This window comes from Caenorhabditis remanei, chromosome IV (assembly GCF_010183535.1).
Source record: "Caenorhabditis remanei strain PX506 chromosome IV, whole genome shotgun sequence".
Taxonomy (NCBI): Eukaryota; Metazoa; Nematoda; class Chromadorea; order Rhabditida; family Rhabditidae; genus Caenorhabditis; species Caenorhabditis remanei.
The window spans coordinates 25431139-25451215 of record NC_071331.1 but is presented as its reverse complement, the minus strand read 5'-3'; the positions used below and the strand labels follow the sequence as shown (position 1 = coordinate 25451215).

The 20077-nt window shown below is 39.9% G+C and overlaps 2 protein-coding genes across 2 annotated transcripts; both read right to left on the bottom strand.

The window, feature by feature from the left end:
• Positions 1 to 658: 658 nt before the first annotated feature.
• On the bottom strand, positions 659 to 5487 carry GCK72_016302 (uncharacterized protein; the record flags this gene model as incomplete). The annotated part of the gene is made up of 6 exons (XM_003098828.2): positions 659 to 754; positions 1107 to 2201; positions 2998 to 3093; positions 3149 to 3256; positions 5027 to 5150; positions 5213 to 5487. The coding sequence occupies 6 exons, from the start codon at positions 5485 to 5487 to the stop codon at positions 659 to 661; spliced, it is 1794 nt and encodes a 597-aa protein (XP_003098876.2).
• Positions 5488 to 9347: 3860 nt separating this feature from the next.
• GCK72_016301 (uncharacterized protein) lies at positions 9348 to 13921 on the bottom strand (the record flags this gene model as incomplete). Its single annotated transcript, XM_053731438.1, has 5 exons — positions 9348 to 9516; positions 10616 to 10712; positions 10918 to 11323; positions 11804 to 11971; positions 13859 to 13921. The coding sequence occupies 5 exons, from the start codon at positions 13919 to 13921 to the stop codon at positions 9348 to 9350; spliced, it is 903 nt and encodes a 300-aa protein (XP_053586210.1).
• Between the last annotated feature and the right edge of the window lie 6156 nt (positions 13922 to 20077).

The window sequence follows — 20077 nt, the reverse complement described above, 5'->3', positions numbered from 1 at the left end:
GGTCTGCTCGATTCTATTTTTTTTCGAATAAATTGTTTTTCTAAATATCCGTTGTTATGTTAAACTACATCTAACCAACTAAAAATCAATATAATTCCTTAGAAGAAATTTTTTTTAGAATTAATTACCATTCATTTCTCTATAATCATTTTTTGAGAGAAAATTGAAAAAAAAGGGGGAATTGTTGTGAAAATATGAGTCAATAATAGAAAGAAAAGAGACGAAACGAGACAATTTTGTGTTACAAATGTTAAGAAATAGAGCGAAATTTTCGAGAAAAAAAGAAACTAATAAATTTAAAACTACTTAATGTTAGAGAAAAGGGAAATTTGGCTGAAAATAAATTCTAAAATATTTTTTCTCAAATTATTTTCGACGACCGGGGTGAATCACATGAATCTCGTCGAATGGATTGGGGATTTAGACTAATTTTTGGAGAATTTTTGGAATTTTCGAGTGAAAAATGTTTTTTAGGGGCGGGGCGAGAAACGGGCGAACGGCACTAACCGATATACTGGAGGGGAGGAGGGGGCGGAGTTTAACCGTTACATATATATATACAAATTAGAGAGATAGAGAGAGAATTATAGATAGAGTGAGCAGTGATAGACAGAGAGATGGAATTAATAAAAATTGTTTGGAAAAAATTGAAAAAAATTTAGAATCCCTCATCCCATCCGGAGAACTCGTCTGGTGGAACATCGTTGTCTGGTGGGTAGTTGTCGAAATTCGTCACGTCGGCTGGGTTGTTCACCTGGAAAAAAATAGGGTAAATTAGCATAAAAACGGAAGCTCCGCTCACTTTTAAGCCACGTCCTACAGTCTGAAAACTGTGAAAACCACAAAAATTGATGGCCTAATTTTTTCACCTGGTGGTCTAGAATCCCAGAACTAGTTCCCCGACCTTAAAATGCTTAAAAACTTATGTTTTGACTAAATTCATACTTGAAAACGTCAGAAAATGCAGAAACAGTGTGGTGGCCTAGAAACCCTAATTTTGCAAAAACTAGTCCTCGCATCGATTTTCGACATTTTTACGCTTGAAATAACTTAAAAATGATTAAAAAAGCATGGTGGCCTAACTTTCAGTCTAAATTTTTACAAACCTTCGGCAAGATTGGCGGTTTCAGCGTCTTCGTCCTCAACCCCTCCCAATCGAATCCCATAAACCATCGATGCTTCCTGATATCATTCACACCACCGCTTCCCGATCCCAACCGTTCTCCCGGATTGTCACGACACAACTTCTTCACCAACGCCGTCGCTGTCTTCCCAATTCGTCGATTCGGAATCTCCAACGCGTCGACTCCCTTCAGAATCAACGTGTACGTCTTCATAGGGTCTGAGGCTTGGAACGGTGGCCGTCCCAACATCAGCTCACAGATATAGATACCAAGGGCCCAGTAGTCGGCAGCTTGGTCGTGTCCCTTATTGAGAATAATTTCGGGCGACACGTACTCTGGAGTTCCACAGAATGTCCACGTCTTCCGCCCGGACGCCAGTTTCTTCGCGAATCCAAAATCCACCAATTTCAGGTATCCAGTGTTAGCAAGGAGACAATTCTCCGGCTTCAAATCCCGATACACAATATTTTTACGGTGTAGGTACTCGAGACCCTCCAGCACACAGGCAACATAGAAACGGGCGGTGTAGTCGTCAAAGTGTCCACGGTCACGGAGTGTCGTCCAGAGTTCTCCACCCAAACACACTTCAAGAAGCATGTAGACAAACTTCTGATCCCGGAATGTCTTATAGAGTTTGACGATCCAATCCGTCGACGTCTCCATCATAATATTCCTCTCGGCAAAAATATGTTCCTGTTGGCGAGTGTCAACGATATGCTTCTTTTTCAGCGCTTTCAGTGCATAGGTCTTTGATTTATCTCCATTTACACACACCAACTCGACTCTTCCGAATCCACCGACTCCCAACGTCGCCAGTCGCTTCACGTTCTTCAACGTGACTTGTGCGAATTCCTCCCGGAAATCGTCTTGAATCTTGACGGGACTCGGGGGCTCCCGGACCATCTGAGCGAGTCGTTCCTTGTCTCCATAGTCTCGTTTGAGTGTCTCGAGATCTCCGATCAGTTTTGTGAATGATTCACGGTCGAGAGTGAGCACTTCCACGCCGGGCGCTTGGGCGATGATGTTGGCAGTGCGGACCTCCTCGCCGAGTAGAGCACGCTCTCCAAAGAAGTCCCCCTGGAATAGGAAAGGTGATTCTTGAAAATTCAGAATCTAGGATCCTAAAATTTCAGATATCCAGGAAAACCAGGATCCCAGAAAACTGAGGCTTTAGAATGCGGGATTTCCTAGATTCAGAATATCCAACATTCAGAAGATCCCAGAATATCAGATTTCTGGAATTCAGGTTTTAAGGAGATCCCAGAATTTCAGATATTTTAAAGATCATGATCCCAGAAAGCTAAAACCCCGATATCAAACTGATCAGAAGCTTCAAAAGAAGTCACAGACTATTTGTAGAAAATTCTGATTTTTGAGCTGAAAATATACTTTTTGGTGGATTTTGAGTGAGAAAATTGGGGTTTTCCAGAGAAAACTGCTCTAGAAACTAAAAAATTTGAATTTTCCATGGCAAATTTGAGTATTGCTGTAGTTTTAGCGGGAAATTTCGAATTTTCGGTGATTTTTTGCAGATTTTCAAGGCTTCAGAAGCTCTAAACACTTGAAACTCCCGTATTCTGACAATAAACCTCAAAAATGCGCAAAAAATCACTAAAAATTCAAAATTTTTCGCTAAAACTATAGTACCGCAGTTTACAATTAAAATCGCAGAAGGAAAGTCAAATTTTTGAGGTTCTGGACCAATTTTCGCTGGAAAACCCCAATTTTTCATTCAAAACCCTCCAAAAAGTCAATTTTCAGTCGAGATCTCAGATTTCTAGAATTTGATCTTCTAAACATCTGTAATTCAAGGATCCCGTCAAAACCTGAATTCCACTGGAATTCAATTCCAGACAATTCCAAATTTCCCTACCTGATTCAAAATGCGAATCTCCCTGGGCTCCTTCTCTCCCTCAATCTGTTGTGTCACTTTGACTTGTCCCGAGTTGATCACAAAGAACGCGTCGCCCTGCAAATTCTTCCACACCGTTGTAACTGTCACTTATCTTTCAAGAGATGCTTACCTTCTCTCCTTGTCGAATGATATAGTTTCCACCGTCGTAATAGTCCTGATCCATCACGTCGGCCATCTTTGAGATACGGTCTTCCGAGAGATTCTCGAAAATTGATACCTGGAAAGAAAAAGGAAAAATGAAGAAAATTAGTTGAAGGTTCGGGACTTAAATCGGATAGTTTTGGCTGTAATTTTCAGACTTACCACATAAACTTGCTTCATTTTTTTGAATTTTTGAGTCCTTTTTGAATAATTCAAATAATGATTTTCAGAATTTTTTTCGGAGAAAATTAAAGAAAAATCTCGTCGAAATTGATCATCACAAATTCAACATCATTATTACTAGCGGAACGATGAGCCATCGATGTGAGGCGCTTTGAAATGATTCAGAAAAGTGACGAGAGATCTGGGCGGGAGAGGATTACTGTAACTGACACCCTCCCCTCAGAGAACAGACGACTCGGCTCCCTTCTCTCTGTTGTTTTATCAGATTAATTTCTTCTTCTCCATCACCATCTCTTTGTGCTCTAAGAACAAAACCATAGCGCAGTGAATGAGCACAAATTAATCATGATCTTCGGTAGAGAATGGAGAGCAGGAAATGATTAGGCTCCTAGACATTTTCTTCCATCTTCGGGCGGTGAACAAGCGGAATTAGGAAAATCAGCCTATTGTCTTGTCAAGAGTCTTCCGGTAGCGATATGATTTCGGTGCTCAGAGATCGGAAGGCTCTATGAAACATAACAAAAACTATTATGAAAATTTTAGAGGACCCAAATCTAAGCTATCAATTAAAATTTTAGCTCTGAAACTGGGTAAGATCGGCTAAGATCGGCTGAAATCGCTCAAGACCGGCTGAGATCGTACCTCTTCTCCGGTACAGCACGTGCCGCCTCGTAAGTCTCTTCAAAATATATATTATGAGTCCAGAAATATACCAAAATGAAGATCTCAACAAGTTCTATGACTCTGACCAGCGATACAATAGTGAATCCATCCTAGATCCGTATTATACCAAAGACATAGAACTCGTCGAGATCTAAATTTTGGTACATTTTTGGACTCATAATACTCATTTTGAAGCGAGTTACGTGGCCGTCCGTGCTAGACCGGAGAATAGGTACGATCTCAACCGATCTTGAGCGATCTCCATAAAAACCTAATCTTTTAAACCTAATCTAGATCCATCCCTGCTATAACTAAGAATCAGAATATCTCTTTTTTCCAGATTCCTAATTTCTATCTCTTACTCTACCATAGTACCCCCATTACTTAGTTTCATACCACTGTTCCCTACAGTTACGTGACTTCGTTCAGTTTCTACGTTCCCTAAACCAAGAAATTGACCGTCGTTCTCCTCAAAAATCAAAAAATCACATTCGTCACTATCATCCGTTCTTTTCTTCACGTGAACTTCATCAGGTCTGTTCCTTTTTGCATTTTCATTTGATTGTGTTGAGAAGACAAATAAAAACGGCGCAAGAAAAGCTTAGGAAATCGGGGTTGATTGCTTTTCGATTTTTTGTGTATCGTCTATGATAAAATGGGTCGATAAAATTGGGCCTGGATGGTCTAAAAGTGCAAAAAGAGGGCAGAGAGAAGCCGAAGAAGATCCAGAACTCTTAAAAACTGTGAAATTTTTTCCCATTTCTCAAAAAACGCGCCAACGTCACCCCAGCCCTCTCCAGACGCGTCAAAGGCGCCCGGAAATGTAATTGTCGTTTCAAAAACGCGCCGAAGGTGTCCCAGAATCTCACAATTGGTCTTAGTTGCCTCAAAAACGCGCCAACGTCACGCCAAATCATTGGCTAGAATGGTCTAAATGACCTAAAACCTTTGAAATTACAGCCAAAACGATCCATATTTTCCAGTTTCCAGCCAAACTCACATTTTTCAAGAAATTAATAATCTGCGAGTGTCGTTCCATCCCCAATCTCTGTGTGATCATTTGGAACACCGAACGATCGAGTACCCATAATTGCACGTCTGTCAGCGCTTGCACTGAGGCGGTTCTGCAAAAAATTTTGATGAGTTTCAGCACATTTTCAGCCAATTTTCCCAGTTTTATACGAACTTTTTCTGACTTTTCTTATAATACAGATTCCGTCCGCCGCTACCCGGCTGCTTCTTCCTAATCACATGATGGTGTGTGGGTTCATAGTGAATCTCCTCCACATAATATCCGTCGTTCACATTCTTTCGATGCGATTTCAGTGCCACGTGTCGTTCCATCTCATCGAACTCGTAGGATGTCGACGGCTCGTGACCCCATATGAGACGACGTAGCTTTTCGATGAATTTCGGATAGGCGGGTGCGATTTGACATGTTGCTGTGGAGCAAGTGAGCATTCAAGGAGGAGAGTAGCGGGATACTGTAGGAAGAATATGGAGGTTGCGAGGGGGGAGGGAGAGAGATACAAAGAGATAGAGAGAGACTGAAGAGGACGAGATTACGGTAGCGTCCTCCAAAAGAACAAAGGCAGTTCGAAATTGAGAAAGACTAGATTTTTAACCGTCAGCGAAAGTTAAAGCTAATGTAAGTATTGGACATCTAGGATCTGAAGAAAACCGTCTAGATAAAAGTTAGTGGTTTTAGGGTCAATCAGACATGAAAAAAATAGGGAAAAAAGAAAGAAAAGTTGAGCCTAAAATGGGCCTTTAACCTAAGCCTAAAGAAATTGTCAACTTTCAAATAGGCTTAAGGCTAAGGAACCTTTAAGCCTAAGTGTTAAGCCTAAGCCTAAAAAAACAGATGTATTTAAGCCTAAGTTAGGCAAACCTTAAGCTTGTTTTAGGCTTAGGCTTAAGGCGTAGGCTTAACGCTCACATTACGCTCAAGTCTGCTTCAGTTTCAGACAACTCATGACATAGAATGATTTTCAGCCATAGCCTTGCATCAGGAATGACCACAAAAAATACTTATTTAATTAGCAATCTGTCCTTCTGACTCTCGACGACGACGAGGAGGAGGTGGACGAAGAGAGAAATTCAAAAAATGTGGGTCAGAAAACAACAACCAACACAACAAATTACTTTTCCTACCCCCATCAGTGAAAATGATGGGGAGAGAGAGAGTAGATGAAGTAGAAGACGGGGAGACAATTCATTAGCGAATGGAATTTATTTGGAAATTTATGGAATTGTCTATTCGACAAATAGTTCCAAGTGGTTGAGTCATCTAGGCGAGCCTTTAGGCCTAAATAGGCTTCTGGAAGCTTCTAGTCAACCTAAATCGTCCAGATTTCCTGAGACTGTGGGCGTGGCCTCTGTCACATGAGCTTTTCTCGGAAGGAAGAACGCAAAGTGAGGGAGTGGAATGGAGTGAAACTTTAATTGAATTTCAACTAAAGAATGACTGAGTTGGTCGGACCACAGGAGGAAATGGAGTAGGAGGAGGTGTGGGAGAGAAAAACGAAATAAACAAACGAAGGAAGGAAGAAGAGGAAAGTGTTTCAAAGTTCAGAATTGTGAAAATTGGCGTGAAGAAGATTGGAAAAGAACGACGGATTGGCACGCAATGGCTGCCCAGGGACCAATTTCAGGCTATTCTGAAAGACATTTAAAGTCTTTTGAGCCTAAAAATTGGACACCTTAGCCTAAAAAAAAGTCGCCGTTTGTCTCAAAAACGACAATTATTCCTCTTTTTCGAGCTCTTTTTGGAGAATTCAAAAAAGTGAGCATGAAGTCGAATGAATCCAAATCTTCAAGAACACACTCATTCTATCCTTCCAGATTATCCCAAGATGTGGGGATAACGAGGTCCTCGTCGTTAAACGAGGATCACGAGATTTGGATCGTCGGATTTAAATTTTTTCAAATAAATGAATCCGAAAAGCCAGAAGATAAGAAAAAAAACTAATTAAATTGAGTGGTTTTTTCTCAAATTCTAAAAAAGTCTGATATGAGCCTAAGACCTCCGTAGATGCGTCTGAATGTCCAGATTTCCAAACTCACAAAAAAAGTAATCAACTAGTGATCTGTCTTTGTCTTTGGACGTCCGGATGTGCATACTTCCGCAAAACGAAATCAGAAACATTATGGACCGACTCGGATTCTGATGGTGAATCTGTTGGTTCGGATGTTCAGATTTTCACAAAACTGAATCAGAATCCACTAGGATTTGCTAGTTATCTAACAGTACCTATGAACGTCCGAATGTCCGGATGTCCACAAAACGTCAATGTGACACATTATGGATCGACTAGTGATCTCACACAGTATTTCTGAATGTCCGGATGTCCATGATCTCCAGACTGTAACCAGAATTCACTAGGATCTGCTTTTCAGCCAGGAATGCCGAAAAAAACATCATTTTCAGGTCATTTTTAGCCAAAAAACTCGATTTTTTATGGAAAATCGCTAAGAAAAAGCCCTCAAAACATGGCTCACAAATCGAAAAATCTTTGAATATCTCAATGTCCGGATGTCCACAAAACGACATCAGAATCATACAAGCCGGGTTTATCCGGATGTCCAGATGGCCATTTAGACTTCAGAAGCACCTATCGTTTCAAAAAATTCTAAATGAAATTTCGAAGACCTTTTCCTTCAAACAGGACAGGTAAAGAACCAAACAAAGAGGGGGATGGACGAACTTTTAGTCGTCAAGCTGTTTCGAGAAACGAAATCGAGAAGTGAGAGAGAGAGCTTAGGAGACGAAGAGACGCAGAGAAAACGCCGTTGAATGGCATTGACACTGAAAACAGTAAGAAGAAGAAGACAAGAAGGAGAAGATAAAAAATGAAAAGAAGAATTAGATGTTGAACTGAGATAACACCGGAAGGACAAGCAAGTCAACTGTGAATATAATAGATTCAGAAATTCAAGTCGAGAATTAGAATTCAAGAGTGTCTATGTATATACAATTTTTCAAGGGAAAATGAGAAATGCAGTACCAACTTGCAGCCTACCGGGTTTAGTAATTATGCAAACAGTAGGAAATAGAGTTCTGAGCTCAAAAAGTGAAATGTTTGTTGAGATGAAAACTGGTTTCGGGTATTTTTGGAGGCGCTTTTTCTCTTTTTCTGCTCAAAAAATGAGAACTTTGACGTTCAGAAACTATTTGAAATCGGATTAGGAGGAGGAAGAGAAGAACTGGAAGACAACTGGGTGGTCTAGAAAGTAACTTGGAGTTATTCCAGAGAAAGCTCAGATTGTCAGTATTGAGTACAGGGGGCATGAGATCAAATAAACCGTCCTAAAGTTGAAAAGTGATAAGGTTTTCTCAGTTTCAGACTCATTTTTTGAGCTGAAAACTGTTTTTTTTGGAGTCGAACTGAGTTCTCAAGTCAAAATCTGACTTTTTGAGATAAAAACTCAGCTTCCTGTTGAAAAACTCAAAAACTGGTAAAAATGTGTAAACTTTTTCAGCCAAAAATAGACATTTCGGCTTCAAAATACCCCAAAATTCGCCGATTTCAGCCAAAATCTTAGGATTTTCATTCCGAATCCAACGGTTTCAGTCCAAAACACACACCAAAAAAGAAACATCATCATAATCACTATCAGTTCTCTCCAATTCACATGACCACCGAAAATGGTTTGTCCTTGAAGAAATGAAAAAGGACACTGCAGAGAAGAGAGATAGCCGCAACAAAGTAGCTAAAATAGAAAGAACAGTGGGAACCAGACATCGATAAAACTGAGAAGGAAACGGGTATTCTGGAGAGAAGACAAAACCTCATAAAATGGAGGAAAAAATCAGTAAAAACGGCTGAAATTTAGAAATTTTCAGTCAGGAATGCCCCAAAAACCATTAAAAATAGAGGTAAAAGCAGTAAAAAAGGTTGAAATTTTGAAAATTTCAGCCTCAATTCCAACCAGAAAATTTCAAATTTCTTGATTGGTCAAGAAAAAAGTAATTCTTGCGAACGGTCACCACCACCCAATTCGAATCAACCCAACAGGTTCCTTCTATATTTATATATATAGAGAGAGAGGAAACTGTCAGAATCGATTATATATTACAGCTGGAGGAGGAATTTTTGATCGAAACAAAAATTTCAGACAACCTCAAAAACACGGAAGAGGAAGAGATGTTATCGGGATGAGACATGGAAAACAAGTAATTAATTTAAAAGTACTCGTTATCATGATGAGATCAACAAAACAGCTTGACACCGGGATTTATGGGGGGTGTTAATTAGTGTCATGCTTGTTTTCTATGTCGGCCAATGAAAAACTTGAAATTTGAACGAAATTTCCAGATTTCAAGAGGCGAAGCTGCCACTGACAAGATTTCCAGAGAAATTCGAAGGGGCTTCTGGTCTAGGTCTCATTTTCAGATCATCCGACAGTAGGTACCTACAGGAAACCAATTCGGGATCTGAATGACGTTTTTCATCAAGAAGAACAAAATTGACAAGAACTTTCGTAAATCTACAACAAGTCTTGTAAATCTACACAGGATCAGGTAAATTCACACACATAATGCTATGTAAAGCGACATTAGCTACCGTAAGTTCACACAAAATTTCGTAAATCTACACAGAGATCTCGTAAAACCACACAAGTTCGTTAACGACCGTCCTAAAGTTGAAAAATGATCAGATTTTCTCAGTATCAGACTCATTTTTTGAGCTGAAAACTGCCTTTTTGGATGTCAAGTTGAGTCGCAGACTTCAGGGCCTGACGCGATCTGCTTTGAGCACCCACAGCTCTTATTCAGATTCTTATGATAAGAGCTTCAGAGCTCGGATGGTGGTGCCTTTGGTTTCGGTCTGTCCGCTCACTAGGCCAGAAAATTCCTCAGAAAAAAGTCCGAAAGTGAAAAAAAGTGTTATCTGATATCTGTGATGTAACATCTCTACAGAGTGAAAGTGACAGTGACCAACGAGAGAGATATGACGGAATTGATTTCAAATAAATCACCTCTTCTTCTCCAAACATCATCTGATCTAACACCGCCCTTTTTTCTCTCAATTTTTGAAACTGTTTGACTATTTTTGATTGATCAAAACGATAAGGAGAGACAGATATTTTTTCTTTCAATTACAGGTAATTTGATCAATTTCAAAATGGGGTGCGACAAATAAGAAGAGTAGATGAGAAGATCAATACTGACAACTTCCTTCTCTACACCTGATTTCTGTTATAGAGAAGGGAAGAGGGTCTGTCAGTTTGTCCGGATGTCCAGAAACAGTAAAACTTAGATATAAGAAGGGTGTCCAGATGTCCAGAGGAGTCGCTAGACAAAAATTGGATAAAAATGCTCAAAATGTAGAGAAAGGATAAATCTCTAGGAATGTTTGTCCGAATGTCCTGTGGATCCACGAATCCGGAATTATGCGGTTCTAACGGTTTAGTAGGATCTATGTTAAGGTAGGTGTGTCCGGATGTCCGCCGTTTTCGCAACTTTTTAAATGAAACAATGATCTAAAGACACTTTACAGTTCTGAAAACGTCTGAAATTTTCAGAAAAGTCAGAAAAAGCCGTATTTTTTCCTGAAAACCATATTTTTTAATTTTTTTTACAAACCTTGTACAATTGTAGAGAATAGCCAACTCGCCCATCACTGTTCCAGCACGCATCTTGCCAAGAAGTGCTCCTTCACGAGACACTTGCAGTTCTCCCTCTGAAAGCAAAATTTTGACATAAAATCCTCATTTTCAGTCAATTTCAACTGATTTTCAGCCATTGTTTCACTTGAAAACAAGTTTTTTTGGCTCAAACCCTTCGTTTTCAGTCGGTTTAAGCCGATTTTAAGTATTAAAAATGCGATTTTTCACTTGTTGAGTCAAAATATGAATTTGAGACCATTTTTTCAGGGGATTTCTTACCAGCGACGACGAAAAGACGATCTCCAGGTTCTCCCTCCTGAATAACCCATTGTCCGGCACGTGCTCTCATCTCGTACATACAATTGACCAATTCGATAATCTGCTCCTTCGCCAACTGTTTCAAAAAGTCATTCTTCTGCACGGCATCTCGAATCATCTGCTTCGCACTGACAGTTTTGTTATAGTGTTGAAGTGTCGCCGGTTTATTCTCGAAATTCGTTGGCTCAGCGGACACGGCGATTTTCTTGGCACGTTGGGCGCCACCACCGTCAGCCGGAAGAACTGCTTTCTGTTGTAAATCATTTCCGAGTTGATCGGTACGTGGAGATGGTGATGGTGGTTGACCGGGACTCGCCGCCGATTGAGCCTTCTGTTCGAGTACGGAACGCAGTTTGTCGCATTCTCTCTGAAAAATTGGGAAGTTGGAAGAGAAAAATCAAACAAAAATTTGTTTTTTTGAGCGTAAAAATGGCCAAATTTTTGAAGTGATTTTCGGTAAGTTAAAACCAAAAGTGACGGAAATCTAGTAATTTTTGATTGAAAATTTGGGGTTTCTAAGCATTTTTTCTGGGTCTCTTTTAATTCGGGTTTCTAGGCCAACAGAGGTAGAATCTTAGGCCGTCAAACATTCAATGGTGTTTTTGACCGTAAAATTGGTGAAATTCAACAAATTTTACAGCAATTTTCGGTAAATTAGAATCAAGCTGAAAATAACGAAATCTAGTAATTCTTTATCGAAATGCTGAGTTTTTTAGGCCACGAAATCAGAAAGTTGTGACAATTCTCTCTTTTTTTTTTTGCAAAACCCAGTTTTGGTTTTTTTACTAGTTTTGCCAAATTCAGTTTTCAAAGCCATCTTTTTAAGTCAATTCCTATCTTCTCATACCTGAAGCGTGGTAACCTCTCCCTCCAACTCGGAGATCCTCTTAATATGTCCCTCGACAATCGACTGTTGCTGTCTCAACTGTGCATCCTTCCTCGTGATCGCCTCCTCCAACTGTGGAATCAACTTCTGCAGCTCGTGAGCCTCGAATGTGCGGGAGCCGACTTGCACCTGCAAATACATATTCGAGTGAGAATAGAATGGGAGAGAATGGGTTTTGGGATTGGTGTGGTGGAAGTCTGGTTGGATTGGCAATTTCCTGTTTGCAAAAATGCGGTGTTTCCGGGGACCGAGGGAATTTTTGATTGGAAAAGTGCATTTTAGGAGCCGAAAACCCGTCAGATGATCAGTTGATCATAAGTGTCATATTTTGATAAATTTCAGACTGCCCTAGTGATCGAAACTTGTGATAATGGAGATTATTGCTAGCCATAGTTACGTTCACAGAACTGTGACTGAGCAGTTTCAGTCAATCCGGACAGTTTTAGACTACTCGAAATAGTGAGAACTGACAACTTAAGATCATTTTGATCAGTTTTAGCCATTCTGAACTGTTTGAGACTGTTTAGACCGTCAGAAACGGTCAAAAATCGCGGCACGAAGCCAGAAGTCTTCTCAGGAGCTCGATAAGCTCTGCATGGTCTCTTGCTCAGGACCGCTCTTCTCGAGTCTAGCCTTTTCCATCCCAGTCATGTCTAACACTGTCCACCGAAAAGTAGCCCCCATTACAGTACGTTTATTACCCTCACTCCCCTTCAAAGTACACGAACAATTTCGTTGAAAAACATCTCAATGTCTTCTCTAAAGTAACTTTTGTTGTTCTTTCTGATGACCTTGAACCGACCGGTGGTATCAAATAGTTCTTCCTATCTTTCTATCTATTTTATTAACGCCATTACACAATGACACAGAAACTACACTTTTCTTCGTCACCAAACTCGGTTCTTCGATCTAAGTTCGAAAAGTGATACATTTTGTGTCTTTGATGCGCGATAGGTTATAGACGCAAAGAAAATTTCATTGTGTGTGTATTGATAACGATTCGTTTATAGACTAGAGAACAGGAGAATCGCGGAGAGGGACAAGAATTAGATTGCACCCCCTTCTACCGAAAAATGATGAAGACACATACTTTTTCGTTCTCTCTAAAGTTAAAGAAGAGAAGAAGACCGATCAAAAACCAGAAAGTTATTCGCGGGTATCTCTCTTTCTTCTACTTTTCAATCTCTTTGATTGAAGGAAGAAGGAAGACTAGAGAGTACAAAGAAACGTTATTGATTCATGGCTTGACCAGCTCAAGAGTCAGAAAATAACTCAAAAGCCTCATAGATCTAGGCCATTTGGCTATGACTAGACTGTTCTAGGCTGCTGAACACATTCTAACTGCAAAGAATGCGAGGAATCGATTTCTGTGATCAAAAATTGCTAAATGATAAAATCACAGGAGATGAGTTATAAGCTCATTTTGCTCAGAAGTTTAGAGCAAGGTGTGACAGTTTTTACACAGTTTTATTTGATGACCTAGATATAGATCTAGGTTCAGTACTGTAGAGTGTTTGAATTTCAGAAAGTTCAGATTCTGAAGATCTCCGGCTATACCGAATTGAGTCATCAGAATCTCAATAGCAGGCAGGAAAACCGAGAGAGTTCCAAATCTTTCTAGATTTTAGTCGAATTTTGACCGGAATGCTGGAACATTTAGCTCGACAGTGGTTTAAAAACTTCAGTACAAAATGGATTACAGATTAAAAAGTTCTGACGTTCCAGTCACTAAATTGGAGGCTGTGTGACTCCAAAAGTCGCAGCGCTTTGCTAATTTCAGAGTTCTCCTTCATTTTGCACAAATCGTTCCTGTCTATGCTCCAAGATTCCAATTCCCACAATTCTCTTTTTACGAAATGAAAAAGCGGAACGGGGGGGACCCATAAAAAACATGTTGTTTTGTTTTTCTCCCTGCTTCTGCTCTTGAGCGGCGAAATGAAATTCGTCGTTCGTTCCCTTTTGATGTTATTCTTCTCCCACCGCCTAATTCAATTCTTTTCGCCACGTCACACTCACCAAGAACGCTCCACCATCGTTCGACGAGAACGAGTCAAGATGGTGGCGACTGGATCCGTACATCGAATCAAGCCTCAGAAGTCTCCGGATCCGGTGTGAATAGTTCAGAGAATAAGTTCAGATTGATGAAGATCTGAGAATCTTTTCAACGTTTTCAAATTCGAGAGACGCGAGACGACAAAAGAAAAAAAAAGAAAGAGGAGGCTCCGCCCCCCTTTTCCCTATCTTCACAGTTAATTGAGAAGAGCGCCGAGAGGACGACGTCGTCAAAAATGGAGATGTCGACTTGAGAAGGGGGGAAGGGTTGAGCTAGAAAAGAAGGGCGTGCGTGTGTTGCTCCGCCAAGAAAAAAAAAGCTTCAATGGTCCGCTGCTGCAGCAGAGAAATGTTGTCTGCTCCGGGGCTCCTTTCACCGCCTGCGTCTCTTCTCTCTCAATTCCACTGCGCCAACCGAAGCAGGCGCTTCCCCGGCCATCATCACTCACACAAACATTTGTGTAGAGAATCTACTAGAGATAGTGTGTGGAGAGACGCAGCAACCTGTACTGTTTTTCTTTTAAAACAGTTCTCTGACAAGGGAGAGAGTGAGAATCACGCGCTCTCTCTCTCGGCATCGGTCAAATGTGTTATGGGGAGAAAAAGTTGAAGGAAACGGAGGAGAAGAATAATGTTGATGATGAAGGAACTGTGTTTGTGTCTGTTTTATTGGAAAAAAAGACTTTTTCCTTGGGAATGTCTAGACTTGGGAAGAGTACTGGAATTGCTTATGAGATCAAAAGATTGGGGATCTTAGTACGGCAGAATCTGCTAGATCACTCGAGCTAGCTGCTTTTCGGTTTCAGACTGGCAACGTTTGGTTTACCAAGAGCTGAAACACCGTCAAGACTACAGTATTCTCGTTGTCTCCACACGAATGACTCAACTTGTTAGCATTTCTTCCTCGTTTTCATCTTCTTTAATCCTTAACTTTCCATCTAATTGACAGGAGAAAAGAGTCACGTGAAGAAGCCGCCACCGAAAAGTTGCAAAATTTGTGTGTCCATCACATGTGTGCCATACCACCAAAGTGTGTAGTTTGCACTATACAGGAAATGAGTTCGGGCGGTCTGTAACAGACGACCAGGAAGTTTTCAGACACCGATTCAAGCCATTGGGCATGAAAATTCGGTTTCTAGAACTTCAAATTCCCTCGGAATTTCAGATTCCTTCACGCTAATTCGCCTTGGAACAGGTGGGAACTGAAGAAAAAACTTCCAGATTCCTAATTCCAGAATCCAGAAAACCAAAACAAAGCTGAGAATGAGAATCTGATTAGATTTTGATGTTTTCACTTTTTTGCTTTCTTTTCCAGCTGATGGCAATTACTGCCAGGCTCTGGGCAAACAACAGAGCTCCTGGCTGAATAAGCAAAAGAGGCAAATTCAGAGACCAGAGGAATTAGGCGAGAATCACCTGGATTCAGATAGGGAAGAATCCAGGGAATCGGATGATTTCGACATCGATCTTCAGACCTGATTGAATCATATCTTCACGTTCTATCAATCTGAGGATTCTGACTTTATTCTAGATCTAGATCTGGAACTCTGGATTCTTTTACTCTGTGGACTTTCAGATATTCTAGATTTCTGGAAACACAGTTTCCGGTCTAGACCTTCAAAACCGGGAATGCTAAATCTCGAATTTTCAGGTTTTCAGATTCTCCGTCGTTAGACGGTGATCGGATTCCTAGGAGCCTCTCGTAGACTTCTAGAACCAGGGATGTGCCTATGGAGGCGCTTTGGGCGCTGAAAGATTTCAAAATGGGCGAAAATGCGACGAGAGAGAGTGTGTAAAATCGAGAGAGTGTGTCTGCGTCTCTCCATTTCGCACACTCTTTCTCGTCGCATTTTCAAATTTCGGCTGAAAATGCGAGGCGCTCAACGCCACCCGGGCACATACCTATCTAGAACTACCGGATTCTTCAGATTCTGAGTCTTGGAACCCCCTCTTAGACAGTGATATGACAAGCTGCTCAGAATCCATGAATCTCCATCAGGCTGTTCTTCTGGATTCTATGATTTTAGACTTCCTTATGTGCTTCTCTTCAATTTCAGCCAATCTCCTTCTCCTTCTCCTCTTGTTCTCTTCCGACTTTTGATGTTTGACCTCTTCATTATTCTCTCCTCCGTCTCATTGTTTCCTCTTTCTCTTCTCTCCACAATAGTCACACATGTGTGAGTGAGAGAGAGTGCATTGCTCATTCCTCTCCTCTTTTTTTGCAGAGAATCTATTCTCCTGAGGGCTAAAGATGGGTGACTCCTCTACTCGCGTTTTTGTTGTGTCAAAAGGCGAGAAGGGTTGATCAAGTATGTAAATATTACATATCTCTGTGGATATGTGTTGGAGAAGAGAGATGACTACTAGGCCCCTAATTAGTATATAGGAGAGAAATCTCAGGAGAGGGGCTCCTCAGATTTTCATCCACCAACAACAACAACAACCTTTTACTGCTTCGCGGTGCTTAATTTACGACTTTTTGAAGCAAGGGATAATGAGAAAGAGAAAAATTGTGAGATTTTCCAAATATTGGAAATTCGAGAATCCAATGGAATCTCATTGGTCAGAGCTTGATACTGAAATTTGAGATGGATGACTCTTACTAGGGAAGTGGATCTAGAGCCTGGGAGAAGGAAATCTGGATCTCTAGTGACTGAAACTTTGGGATACAACTTCAAGATTGAGACCATAAAACTCTAGGATCTGAAGTCGAGACCTTTCCGATCTCCGAAAAATGGACAGAATTCATTTTCTCTGTATCTGTAGGATCTAGATCTATACAGTATCTTGACTTCGTAAGATTAGGATACTTCTTGTTAACTCACGAGTCACAGCTTCTGGGATTCAGAATCTTAAGGCTAACTGAATTCTAGTTCTTTTGGAGGAATCAATGCTAATGTAGGAGGAATCAATGCTAATCTAGAGAAACATGCCAGATTAGAAAAAACGAGATACCGTAACCAAGGGTTACTGTAACTCTATCCAAATGAAAATCCGCGACGCTCGGATTGCAGAGAGCCGTTAAAATTGTGACAAAAGGAATTTCTCTCTATTTTTTCCAATTTCATCAAAATAGTAGACACCCCTGCCATCATCTGTTAAGTGTCGGTGGTAAGTATGTAAGTACAGACCGTTCAACACTAATTCTCGTCAAAAACTAACGTGAAAAATTGAATTTAGTGGTTGGCAATCTAAGATATGAAAAACGGGTTCTTATTGTGGTGGCAAGTAGGCAGATCAAGAATCGTACTGAATTTAACGATAATCTTCAGATTATTCAGAATTTTCAGAATCCTCAGAATCTAAAAGAAGCGAAAAGTACCGCCCGGATCTCAAAAATTTGAGAATTCCTGGAAATGGAGAAAACAAGTTTTGGATTACTGTAGACTGCATTGAACTATTTCCTTCATTTCAATCAGACCTGATATGCAACTTCGCTCCACCGAACTCTCTACAGTAAACTCACCTCAACAATCCTTAACGCTTTGAGCGGATTGAACTTCCAACACATCTTCTCTTTTTGCACCACAGAAGATATAAACAACCGAAAAAGTGGGGAGTGTATGTAGGAATTGAAAAAATTGACAATGATATCAGCAACAACGAGAATGAAACGGCGGAGAAAAATAGAATTGAGAAGAAAACGATGGAGAGAAATTGGGTAACTTCATCTATTTTTTGCAGAAGGAAGAAGAAGACGTTAGACAAGAAGAAGACAGGTGGCTACAGGTCAAACGACTATGACGCCTTTTCATAGATTTTGAGTGTTTAGATTGAGATGAGATAAGCGGATAAAATGGGGAGATGGGTATCAGGCTCAAATCTCAAGGATTTTTAAATAGATCCGTCATTTTTTTTCGTTTGAGCCTTAAACGAGCCCCGAAAAATAGAACATTTTTACCCAAAAAGTTCTAAAACAGTCAAAACGCCCAATGAGCGACATGAGACTAAAACTTCAAAAATAGATGAACATTTATTCAAAAGGTCTGGCGCTCCTTGGACGCGCTTTGATAGTTTTAGAACGATTTCAGGTGAGAACGTGTCATTTGTGGAGATGTTTAGCCTCAAACCGGTCAGTTTTCAGCGGGATTTTTGGCCTGAGACTGCTCAAAGCAGAAGAAAAGGACTTTTTAGACTCGAAAATTCTAAATTTGATTCTTAACAAAAGAAGAAGGCGAGAGAAAGCTAAATTGAGTCACTCGCTGCTTTATCTGATTGTGACAGGTGTCTTTTTCGGAATCAAGTCTCTCACATCAGCCTGAATTCTGGATTCTGGATTCGAAATGAAATTGTGGCATGACATGTCGAAAAACAAGACTTTTCTTTTGAAAATGAATAGAGGAAGTGTTCCTTTTCTCTTGGGGCTCACAAATCGAAAAACATAAAAACAAGAAGGAAAGAAGCCTTCTGAATTCTGTATATCTGATATGGATGGATTTCAGATGGATGAGGAGAAGAAGAGACTATGAAAACATCGTTATATTGCTCCTCGTTTATGGGAAAAAGTGACTGAAAAAAGTTCTGAATAGGTTTTCAGATGCAAGTCTGAAATTCTAGATCACAGAATCATCCAAATGCCTTCATTTCGCCCGTTTTTGCCTCATTTTTGTCTAAAAATGAGCCAGAAACCGGCAAAGTGAAGGCTTTCAGAAAATTTTGTGATCTAGAATTCCAGACTTGAAAAATCTTGAAAAATCAGTCGTCTAATGACCAAAACTGCTAGAAATGGAAACTAAATGTTAACGAGAATATGACAGCGAGAAAACTCTATATCTAGAATCTCGCTGAAAATTCAAAGTCGGAATTTCAGTTATCAGAATCTTAACAGCGGTCAGATTCTGTTAGAGATTCATCACATTAGATTCTTCAGACCAACGTCTTCACAATCAGAACTTCTGAAGGCCAAAAAACCGAAGACAGAAAATGACACGAAAAAAGTGTTCAATTTTCTTGACTTCAATTTCAAAAGAGAGAAACGCAATTTTCCAATTTCTATGGAAAGTAGGGAGCCGCCGTTCCCTCTTTCCTGGAGCTTTCTCGTGGAAGCTCCGCCCCTTTTCCGTAATGACTTGATTGTTTTTCTTTCTTTTCCCTTTTATTTCAGATTAAATGAAGCATGTGAAATTAAGGAAACAGAAAAAAATAGAGGAAAACAAAAAACACGGAAGAAAAGAGAAAGGTAGACAAGGAAATTAAGGAAAAGACCATCCGGAAAATGAGCAGGAAATTGGAAAATTGAAGGGAACGGATGGTAATTACATCATAATTAACTCTTCGAGGGGTTCGGAAACCAAAAAATGGTAAAATTGGGAAAAATTATTTGTCATGCGCTATTTTCTGTTAAAATAGACCGAAAACTGACAGAAATCTGTAATTTTCGGAAAATTCTCGCAATTATACCATTTTCACAAAAATATTCATTTTTTTCAAATTTTTTTTTCGAAAAATGAATATTTTTGTGAAAATCGTAAAATCTCGACAATTTTTGAAAAATGGCACATTTCAGTCAGTTTTCGGTACATTTCTAAAAAAAAAACTGGGAAAATATAACAGATATTTTAAATTGAAACTGCGCCCAGAAATTGCCAAGAATTGGGCGGAGCCTCAAAATGGGCGAAGTAGACTGAAAAACTAATGAAAAATGTCGGCTTTTGCAGAAAATCGAATGAAAAAAGTAAAAAAAATAACCCATTTTCATAAATTTCAGCTCAAAAAGACAAACAAACGGTATCTTCAAAATTTTTTGAAAAAGCTCCTCAGCTTCGAAATTCTGGAATTTGCCGACTCAAGAAGTAGTCAAAATGAAAACCATTTTCAGACTATTTTCAGACGCTAAAAATGGTAGAAATGAGCAGAGCTATCCTATTTCAGATTCTTTGTTTTTAAACAAAAAAATCAATGTCATTTCGAATAAAAAATATAAAAAATCCAATTTTCCAGGAAAACTCCTATCGAGTGTCAGAAAGAATCAAAAAAATAAAAATAATCAGAAGCAGCCGTCGGTGGTGGGAAAATTCAATTCATATCGCCACTCAATTACCACTGCTACCTGCTAGACACCTAGGCCCCCCTAGACCAATAAAAAACGGAGAGAATGGCACTTTGGGTGAAATAATGTTTTGATTTCAGTCGTCCGCCCGCCGTCCGAAAATTTTGAAAATCTTGTTGTTGTTATTAGGAGAG